Below are 10,788 nucleotides of genomic sequence, written 5' to 3' on the forward strand. Positions count from 1 at the left end.
TTACCACTTCAAAATTAGCAATCCTGATCAAATCCTACTTCTGACCTTGTAACCACACAGCAAATTCCACTCAATACAAATAACCATTGCCTGATAATTGGATCTTATGAAAATTTAATAGAAATATATTTTGATAGCTTATGCATCACACACTAGGCAGGACATTAAAAAAACATCTCTGATAAAAACGTTGAGTGTTGATGGATTTTCACAGTTTCACTAGTTTATATGATCATTTTAAACAACTTTCATTTTTAGCATTTTCTTTACTTTTTTGCAAACTCTTGGTAACTTTCCTTCATAGGTACATCGTTCAGAAGCGTTAAAATATCGAACCAGAGCATCCAAGGTTTTTTTTTAATATTACATTTATGTTAAACTAAAAAGACGCACCTTCACAAAATAAACAAGAGGAACGCGTTTTACACAAAATAGACCACGTGTTATTGAGCTGTCGGTGGCAGGCAGAACGAAACTTCCATTCCCATGAGCCTTTGCGAGAAATAACCCGGAAGTATTTTTTGTGAGCCCATGTGAGAAATAACCCAGAAGTAAATTTCGTGCTCCTTGTTGGAATGGCTTAGGTTTCTATTTACTTTAATGATACAGGTTTAATAGGAAGGATATAAATGTATGCTGTATGTGTACAGTAATATGTAAGTGTGTGTGGTTGCTCTCACTCCCCTTTGAACTCTCTTTTACAGTAGGTGGCGATTTGCACCAAAGAGACGTAATCCGCTAGTAAATTAAAAAAAGAGGACTGTCACAGTTCTGTGTGAAAACAAATAATTTGATAGATACGGTACGAGTTTGTACTCAAGAGAATCCCTGCGCAAATCAAGGTGAGTACTGTATTGTTATAAAACACTTCGCAGTTGCACTGGCGGAGCAGCATAACGTCAGCATGAACCGGACGATGCTAAACGTGCGGAAAACGACAGTTTGTGCAAGTTTACGTCCGGGTTAAACGTTTTCTCTCGATGCATACGACATTTCGCAGTTACGAACGGCGCTCGATGCCAGAAAGCACACTTAGGTACCGTATCACATTCCAGAGGTGGGAAAATACTTAGTCTTTATTTTGGTAGAGCTGTAGAAGGTAAATTCACTGACTTTGCTAGAAATCTGGGCCTGTTTATTTGAACACAAAGCTATGGGAAGCTTCTGCCATCTAGTGGAAGGCAAAGTGATTGTTCTCCGTCTAGTTAGGCGACGAACAAAAATACACAATCTGCAGCTAGTTTTAGTAAATAATACCATACAGTTAAAACTATTGATTGAAGTCAAATGGAATATTGTGATGAACCACTCACATTAGAAAATATTTAAAAAATGCAATTAATATCTGGAAGAATAATAAATCACCTGGCACAGATGGGATAATTTCAGAATTCTATAAAGAATCTGCAAGTCTTCTGGTTCCTTTCTTGTATGAGGTTTTTGTGGAGAGTATTGTGAAAAAGAACAACTTCCGCACTCTATGTCTCAAGGGATTATTACCCTGATATCTAAACCTAATAAAGATGTTTTACTTTTTAATAACTGGCGGACGATTTGTCTACTTAAAAATGACTATAAGATATTTGCTGTTATATTTGCTGAGAGACTAAAGAGTGTACTAAATTCCATTATTGATGAAACACAGTCCGGCTTCATGCCAAATAGACACATAATAAATAATGTTAGATTAGTTTTAGACATTATTGATAATCCTGATTTAATTCACGATCAAGGATTCATTCTTTTCTTAGATTTCCGCAAAGCTTTTGATACTGTAGAGCACCAATTTATCTTTCAGTCTCTTAAAAAATCGGTTTTGAATGTTATTTATCTGCGGCCATTAAAACACTATATAAAAATAGTAATAGTTCTATCAAATTGAGCGGTGGTACTTCCCCTCGATTTGGGTTGTCCAGAGGGATAAGGCAGTGTTGCCCTGCCTCTCCGTACCTGTTTCTGATAGTGGCCCAGTTACTTGCAGACCACATTAAATCGAGTTCATTGAAAGGGATCTCTTTGATTCATAGAGAGTTGGTTATCACACAACTTGCTGATGACACTACTCTCTTTTTACAGAATGAAAACCAAATACCTATTGCATTTGAGGTGATTAAAGAGTTCTCCAAAGCTTCTGGTCTATATTTGAATAAAAGTAAATGTGAGATTATGGCCATTAAGGAATGTCCTAAATCGGTACTTTATGGTATTCCAATAAAAAAAGAGGTATTATACCTAGGAATTACAATTACCAAGGATCAGAAAAATGAGAGCTTCTCTGAATTTTAAGACAATCATACAGAAAACTAAAAAAAAAAAATTAAATTTTTGGCTTTTAAGGGATCTCTCATTAAAAGGAAGGGTTTTGATCACAAAGGCTGAAGGGATTTCACGACTCATATATGCCGCAATGGCTCTTTTCCTTGATGACAAGCTATTAAAAGAGATTGACAAGATGCTCTTTATTTTTTTATGGAAAAACAAGACTCATTACTAGAGGAAAGCTGTTGTGATGAATTCGTATAAAAATGGGGGGCTTAATTTTTTAGATTTTTACACTTTGAATAATACACGTAAGATAAAATGGCTGAAACAATTTTTTACAAATCCCACCTCCATATGGAATATCATACCTCAGCACTTTCTTTCTAGTATGGGCGAGTTAAATTTTTTTCTAGTGTATAATTATGATATTGACAAGGTACCTGTAAAGATGGCTAATTTTCATCGCCAATCTTTTTTAGCTTGGTCCCTCATTTACAAGCACAATTTTTCACCCCATAATTACTATTTATGGAATAACAAGGACATTCTCTATAAACATAAGACTCTCTTCATGGAAACTTGGTTTGATCATAATATTATATGGGTGGATCAGTTATTTAATAAGGATGGTACTCTTTTTTCATATGATAGTTTTTTCTCGGAATATGGCATACCTGTTACACCTGGGGATTATTTTGGTGCCATCCCTTCAGGAGTTTGTATGCTTTTTAAATCCCAAGCCAGGCTCGATGCCCAGAGAATGTCCATGTTATCTCCAATATGTACATTTGTGGGTAAAGAATTTTCTCCAAACCTGACAAAAACAAAATAAGAGTACTCTTTCAGAAAAATGTTACCTCAGTCTCTCATGTGATCATATTCTGGTCTGGCTTTGTGGATAGCATAGTATGGAAGAATGTCTGGCTCTTACCTAATCGTTACCTAATTACAAATGCGATTAAAGAAGTGTCATTTAATATTGGTCATCGGATTTATCCAACTAAAGACTATATTGAAAAAGAAGAAGAAAGACATTGATATAAATTGTAACTTCTGTTCTGACTCTCCTGAGACTGTGATTCACTTGTTTTGGCAATGTTCTTCAGTATACTCTTTATGGTGTAACCTAAGTATCTTTATAACAAGTTATATTGAAAAAAGGTTTGTGTTATTTTGGAAGAATGTGCTTTTTGGTTTTGGTGGAATAAATTTGAGGAATTCTAAATTGTATTTGATTAATTTACTTTTAATAATGGCAACATTTCATATTCATAAATGTAAGGTCATGGGAAGGATTCCTAGCTTCACTGTTTTCATTAACAAATTCAAACATATCTTTTTAATTAGATACTCTCTGAAACAGAAAGCAATTACAACTATTTCTGCTTGTGTTGAATCTAATGCTTTTATTTTAATAACTAATTTTCTCCTTGTACGGTATTTTATGTTTACCCCCTAGCGTTGTTTTCCTTTTGTATGTGTGTGTTAAAATGCAAATTGTGTTCAATTTGTTATTATATTTGCCATTTATTAATTAAAGATATTTAAAAAATAAAAAATAAAAAATGGCACCCAATGGCTAAAAACTGGCCATCAGGATGCTTTTTATTTAGACTAGTGGAGGGTGCACAAAAGATATTATTTTAAAGGCATTTTGGTGTTAACTTCCACTTTAAAAGCAGAGAAAATGCACCGATTTCCAGAAAAAAGTCTTAATGCAAAATCAAAAGGTGTCGAGATTTTAGGTATGATCTTTTTGTATAATCTGAAATTGAAACTTCCATATCTTTATCCTATTTTCAAAGAGACCAATATCATTGGAAACAAATGATGTAATTAAAGTCCCTATGTGAAACAATAATCATCAATCATCCATCCATCCATCCATTATCGATACCGCTTATCCTCACAAGGGTCGCGGGGCGTGCTGGAGCCTATCCCAGCTGTCTTCGGGCAGTAGGCGGGGGACACCCTGAATTGGTTGCCAGCCAATCGCAGGGCACACAGAGACAAACATCCGCACTCACAATCACACCTAGGGGCAATTTAGACAGTCCAATCAACTTACCATGCATGTTTTTTTTGGAATGTGGGGGGAAACCGGAGTACCCGGAGGAAACCCACGCAGGGACGGGGAGAACATGCAAACTCCACACAGGGAGGCCGGGGCCGGGATCGAACTACAACCTCTGAATTGTGAGACGGACGTGCTAACCAGTCGACCACCGTGCCGCCATCATCAATCATCATAATTTGAAACTACCATGATTAATTAAATAGAAAATTTCAACAGAAAATAATCAGAAAAACTCCTTTAAGTAAAATAATTTACAAATGTGAAGTAATGTCTGTAGTGAAATACAACAAATAAGGCACATATAATTACTATTATTTCTGTGAATCATTTTTATGATATATGTCATGCATTAAAAAAAAACAAATCACATCATAACCTACAAATATATCACAGTTAGGAGGCGTTTGTATTCGATAAAATTCATGAACTACAAACCAAAAGTTGGATTTGTGTCCTGTCATATACCACGTGTAGTTGATCTTTGGAGACATTTTAAAGTCGTGATTAAGATGAGGACCATTTCTGTGTTTGACATTTTTTTTTTAGAACCATTCAGCAGATGATATTACTGTGATGTCCAGTGTGTGTAGGTGATGGAGCGTCTCACCGGAGGAGGAGCGCTACCAGCACTGCTGCTAGCAAGCGTTGGGGTAGTACTTCTATATCGCCTACTTGGCCGACTCCGAGCCGGAGCCGCGCTCCAAGACGCGGTGGTGGTCATCACGGGCGCCAGCTCCGGATTGGGCAAAGGTCAGCTCGGCTTCCCGCTCATGTCTTCTCAGCTCCAGCTGACACGCCGACGCTCCGATTGATATTATCGAATTTGCTTGATTGTGATTTTTTGCCGTTGCAGAATGTGCACGCGTGTTCCACAGCGCGGGGGCACGATTGGTACTGTGTGGTCGGGATGCAGCTCGACTGCGGCAGGTGGTTGAGGAACTGAACGCATGTGCAAGAGACGGAAAGCAGAAGGTATTCATTCGCAAATACGCGCACACACTCATTAGCCACAATGGTATCTGTAACTCAATTTACTTGTGTATCAAACAACCATCTGAACAACTACACTTGTTTGGAAACTTGCTTAGTCTGTGATCTTCACATTCTGCCGGATTAAGAAATAATTGATTGTTCTACGTAATGAAATCTTTGTGGATTAACCGCGCTTCTGTGTTCAACACACAGACGTACGTTCCCTGCACCGTCATCTTCGATCTGAGCGACACACACTCGATGGACAGAGCGGCAGAGGATATCTTGAAGTGTTACGGGCGAGTGGACGTCCTCATCAATAATGCTGGCGTCAGTTACCGTGGCAACATACTGGACACTCACCTCTCTGTTCAGAGGGATGTTATGGAAACAAATTACTTCGGACCAGTCGCTCTTACGCAAGGTCAGTAAGGATCTCGACGTCAGCTCGGTGGGCTAGTTGTTAGCACGTCTGCTATCGGTCCATTTATTTGTTCACCAAACACCTGTCGTGAATTTTGCCTTTGAGCTGCTTGTTGGCAAGTTGTGCACAAAGTCGTGAAACACAATACTACATGTATTCAAATTTGACACACGTTACAATACATGCAGTACAAATGAAGTCGTTTATTTCATCCTGAAATTTCACCCCAATGTCCATAGCATTTTTTGACAAGTTTAAATTGAAAGGAGAGTCACCCTTTTTTTCTCACTAATTCTTCTTTTTCCTCATCAGCTGTGCTTCCCTCCATGGTTCGGCAGCGCAGTGGCCATATTGTTGTCATAAGTAGCGTTCAGGGCAAGATTGCTATTCCTTACAGATCGGCCTGTAAGTTTCCTTCATTTTGTCAAAGCATTAGCAACATGTCCCCCAGATTGATTCAAATGAAATGGGATTGTATCCTGTGTGGTTAGATGCAGCGTCCAAACACGCCACCCAGGCCTATTTTGATTGTTTACGGGCAGAGGTGGATCGTTACGGGATTCCGGTGACCGTCATTAGTCCGGGATACATCAGGACAAATCTGTCCGTTAATGCTGTCACGGGAGACGGCTCCAAGTATGGCGGTAAGGCTGAACAAAGTTGTCCTTTCAAGGTACTGTGGAAGGGAGTGCAAGTGTGGCAAGTTTGATTAGGCAGTGTCTATAAACAATAATAGTGCAAATATCAGTGGCATCTGATTCTCTGAAAAACAATTTATACACTGCCTAATCGAATGAAGGGTGATGAATTTTCTGTGTTGCTTTAAGATACATTACATGGCAAATGTAATGTTGTATATATTGCGACACACTTAATTTGGCATTTCTAAACACAAGCACTGGAATTCGAGACATAGCCTGAGCTGTGCAAAATTGTAGTTCATAGGGTGGAGTCAAATGTAAAACCTGAATACATGTATTGACTTGTCTTATCCAAACATGCAGATTATTATAAAATTGCCTCTCCAGTCTCCTATTTACTGTATTTTTACAGTACAGTATTTTCACTTCCTGTCAATGTTGTAACAAAGCATTCCTAAACCCAACAGTGACCATATTATAAATCGAAAAATGGCTTTCACCATTTACTTCTTTAAGAGGGAAGTCAACCCAAACATTTTTTCTTTCAAGATAATGTTCTATGCAGGCCCACTTGTTGAAATAGGGCATTTTGATTAATATTGTGTTTGTGGAATATGAGTTAAGCAGCAAAATCAACCCGTTTTTATCCATCTGAGGGGGCGACTGAAAATGACATCACAGTTGCTCAGGGCTCAATTGGTACGACCTATCACAGCTCCTCTGTTTTCTGAAGCCGAGCCATGATTGGTCGTTATCTGAGCCTTGAGCATTTGTGACGTCATTTTCAGTCGACAGAAGTGACAAAATGGCCGCCCCCTGAGATTTTGGTGGATTTTGCTGCTCGGGTCATATTCCACAAACGCAGCATTAATAAGAATGCTGTGTTTCAACTAGTGGGCCTGCTTTAATATTGAACCAAACCATTGTATACGTGTCCTGTGTTTTAAAATGCATGAGCTGATTGACTCTATGTAATGAAGAGATCATTGTTGTTGAAAGAAGGTGGAATTATACATTCACATCTGTATGAATATGTCACAGAAAAAAATCCAGTTTTTACTGTCATTGCGGTACAATGGATGCTAGAGTGCAACTTAATTTGATTCGCATGCTCATAGCTTAGAGTATAATGCAAACGTGTCAAAATTGTTCATACCCTGGCCAAACCTCCAAGTTAAAAGTACATTTTTCAATTGGTATCTGGCTTAGGAACTATGTTGGTGACCCCAGACCTAGAACATTCTTATTCATTATAAATGTAGAACATTCAGCCATTTTGGGCCTCACCTTTGGAATAGCCTACCAGAGGACGTCAGGTCTGCAGAGACTGTTGATATTTTTAAGAGGAAGCTCAAGACACACCTTTTTAGTTTGGCTTTTAACAACTTTTATATAATTTATCTTTTCTTTTGATTGAAGATTATTTTTATTTTATCTTACTGATTCTAGTTCTTGGACTATACTACTGTCCTGCCTTTAATTTTGTTGCTCTCTGCTGTTGTCAGCTTTTAGCTCCAGTGTTTCCTCATGGGGAGGCCTCCGCGTTGGGGGAGGGGTGGCTGCCCTTCCCGCGGGGGCTGTCATCGCAGGGACCCCTTGGGTCCGGGTGGCCGGCGGCCTCTACACTTTGTGTGGGGTCCGCCTGTCTAATCCGGGCTGGGGGTCTCTGTGGTGGGCTGTCATTCCCCTCAGCACGGATGAGCTCCCCTGGGTACCCTTTCCTCATATGGTTTCCCTGTGCCTTGTCATGCCTTTTTAACACATTTTATCAGGTTGTGCACTTTGTGTGGGTGTGTGTGAGTGAGTGCTGATGTACTAGTGGATATCTGTCTTGGGTTTGTTGGGAGGGAGGGCGTGAACGAATCTTTTTATGTTTTGCTTTGGATGTTTTACAGCACTTTGAATTGCATTTTTATGTATGAAAAGTGCTATATAAATGAATTGTGATTGATTGATTGATTGATTGAACCTTCAAGATTTGTTCATAAATGGTATGATCATTTTGGACATTTTCATCAAAATGTAAAATAAAATCATATAATCAAATAGCAAAAAATTGCGATCAGTTGTACCTCCAATCAATTGTATGTCATAAAAAGCATAGAGCTAACAGTCTATTTTCACTTTGTGTCATGTTATACATCTTAAAAAAACCCAACAACAATCCAGTCAACATTCACTGTCAGTCACAATTACGTCAACATTTTGGGCTGAACTGGAATATTGAAATGGAACCATGCTTAATTTTAAATGACAAAGCGAGTGCTTGATGGTCAGGGTGAAATTGTACTCGTGAGATGTTTTGATTCTTGTTTTGTTTGTTGTCGCTACTTTTCAGTCGTGGACGCAACCACAGCGACGGGTCGGGATCCCAAGGATGTGGCTCAGGCAGTTCTGAAAGCTGTGCGTCACAAGAGCACAGATGTTGTTTTGGCAGGACCTTTGCCCACGGTGGCCATCTATCTCCGCACACTGTGGCCCGCCCTCTTCTTTAAACTCATGTCCTCTCGTGCTCGCAAGGAGCACAAACCCAAAGATTCTTGAGTCCGCAAATGACAAAAATGGACATGTGGTGTGGTGTGTCTAGGACATAAACCAGAAAACTGCTGAATACGTTGCTGGTGTTTAGCTTTTGTAACTAAATATTTATCTCCTTATTCACATTTGTCAACATCAATGTTTAAAAAAACAACCTGTTTTAAGTGAATGAAAATGTTTTAGTATGCTGACTTATTTTTGAACTCTCCATTTTGGGAACCTAAAAACCATGAGATATTTCTGAAATCTTACTACTAATTTTGTGGGTCAGTTTTCAGTAATCATGGTCCAGATGTGCTCACAAACATGGCAGTAATCATGTGTCTACTTTACGAATCTTCACCAAAATTGCAAACGTCCCCCTTTTAACAGTATTTAGATAATTCAAGCATTTTTTTGTCACCAAACCCGTTAATTTTGTTAAAATTAATTGAACGATTGTTGACTATTTTCCTTGGTTTATTATTTCAAAGCAAGTTATCCATTAATTTCTAGTGAATGTGTCATAAAATGAAACTATTCTACATTTTTCAGTCATTAACAGCCCTCTGAGGGAAACCGTACAGGTGAAGTCAAGTCAAAAAATATCTTATCCTTTATTAAAATATCCTTGAGGAAACACTGGAAGCAAAAACTAGATGAAGCTAAAGCAAAATGACAATGAAGCTAAAAAGAAAAAGCAATAAAAGAAGCTAAGAACTAAGAGCTAAGATTGGATAAAAATAGTAAGAGACTAAGAGCAATTATTTAAAGAGGTATGTCTTGAGCTTCCACTTAATATCCACAGTCTCTACAGACCTGACGTCCTCTGGCAGGCTATTCCAAAGTTGAGGACCAAAATGGCTGAATGCAGCCTCGCCATGCGTTTTGGTCCTCACCCTAGGAATAATTAAAAGGTCGATGCCAGAGGACCTCAGGATCCGCGAAGGTTGGTATGGTAAAAGCAAGTGAGATAAGATGGCCCAAGACCATTAAGACATTTATAAACTAATAAATGTACCTTAAAATCGATCCTGAAACACACGGGTAGCCAATGCAGCAATTTTAAAACTGGTGTAATGTGCTCCCGCCCTCTGGTTCTCGTCAGCACCCGAGCGGCTGAGTTCTGCAGTAGTTGAAGGGAAGAAACACTCTTTTTGGGGAGACCAGAGAGCAGGGCATTACAATAATCTAAACGACATGAAATAAAAACATGCATCAGCACCTCTGTGTTAGCCTGAGAGAGATACGGGCGGACTTTATTCTTAAGATGATAAAAAACGATCTTGGTTGAATTTTTAACAAGAGGAATATATGAGAAAACTGAGCTCAGAGTAAAAAACAACGCCCAGGTTCTTGACACATTGTGAGGGTTTAAAATCTAGTAATTTTGGTAAAAGTTTTTCTCTCTGGCCTTCAGGACAGATAACTAAAACCTTGGTTTTGTTCTGATTGAGCTGTAGGAAATTGTCGGTCATCCATGACTTAATATCTAAAATACAATTTAAAAGGGTATCAATAGGTCCTGTGTCATCAGGAGACACGCTAATGTACAGCTGTGTGTCATCAGCGTAACTGTGAAAGCTGATGCCGTGTCTTCTGATGACATCCCCAAGGGTTAGCATATAAAGATTAAAAAGTATTGGACCTGAAATTGAACCTTGGGGAACTCCACATTTAATTTCATGGGTTTTGGAGGAACAAGTATCCATGCTTGCGAAGAAACTTCTGTCTGTGAGATAAGAGTAAAACCAGTTAAAAGCAGTACCGCGGATGCCCACCAGGTTTTTTGTGATCTACTGTATCAAAAGTGGCGCTTGGGTCCAGTAGCACCAAGACTGTGTGTTTTTTCACGTCTGCGGTATACCTTATATATCATATCATCCTTAAAAGGG

General features: G+C 38.7%; 1 protein-coding gene across 4 annotated transcripts; it reads left to right on the top strand.

Annotated features, from left to right (window-relative positions):
- Nucleotides 1–469: 469 nt before the first annotated feature.
- On the top strand, nt 470–9,105 carry dhrs7b (dehydrogenase/reductase (SDR family) member 7B). 4 transcript variants are annotated; one of them, XM_086055735.1, is made up of 7 exons: nt 470–842; nt 4,886–5,089; nt 5,193–5,311; nt 5,525–5,735; nt 6,048–6,140; nt 6,227–6,379; nt 8,715–9,105. In XM_086055735.1, the coding sequence occupies exons 2-7, from the start codon at nt 4,933–4,935 to the stop codon at nt 8,918–8,920; spliced, it is 939 nt and encodes a 312-aa protein (XP_085911861.1). In that variant the 5' UTR covers nt 470–842; nt 4,886–4,932; the 3' UTR covers nt 8,921–9,105. The 4 variants fall into 4 exon arrangements, with proteins under 4 accessions (XP_085911861.1, XP_085911860.1, XP_085911863.1 ...); XM_086055734.1 differs by having other exon boundaries at nt 4,921–5,089; XM_086055737.1 differs by having other exon boundaries at nt 470–656; nt 4,921–5,089.
- Nucleotides 9,106–10,788: the final 1,683 nt, after the last annotated feature.

The sequence above is a fragment of the Filicampus tigris genome, chromosome 16 (genome assembly GCF_054856515.1).
Source record: "Filicampus tigris isolate MCC_2025a chromosome 16, RoL_Ftig_1.0, whole genome shotgun sequence".
Lineage (NCBI taxonomy): Eukaryota > Metazoa > Chordata > Actinopteri > Syngnathiformes > Syngnathidae > Filicampus > Filicampus tigris.

What these genes read in the sequence shown, in the direction of transcription:
- dhrs7b (XM_086055735.1), top strand. Translation starts at nt 4,933, where the DNA reads ATGGAGCGTCTCACCGGAGGAGGAGCGCTACCAGCACTGCTGCTAGCA. An exon ending in CAAGAGACGGAAAGCAGAAG is followed by an intron (nt 5,312 to 5,524) that starts GTATTCATTCGC and finishes TTCAACACACAG; the next exon opens with ACGTACGTTCCCTGCACCGT. An exon ending in AGACGGCTCCAAGTATGGCG is followed by an intron (nt 6,380 to 8,714) that starts GTAAGGCTGAAC and finishes GCTACTTTTCAG; the next exon opens with TCGTGGACGCAACCACAGCG.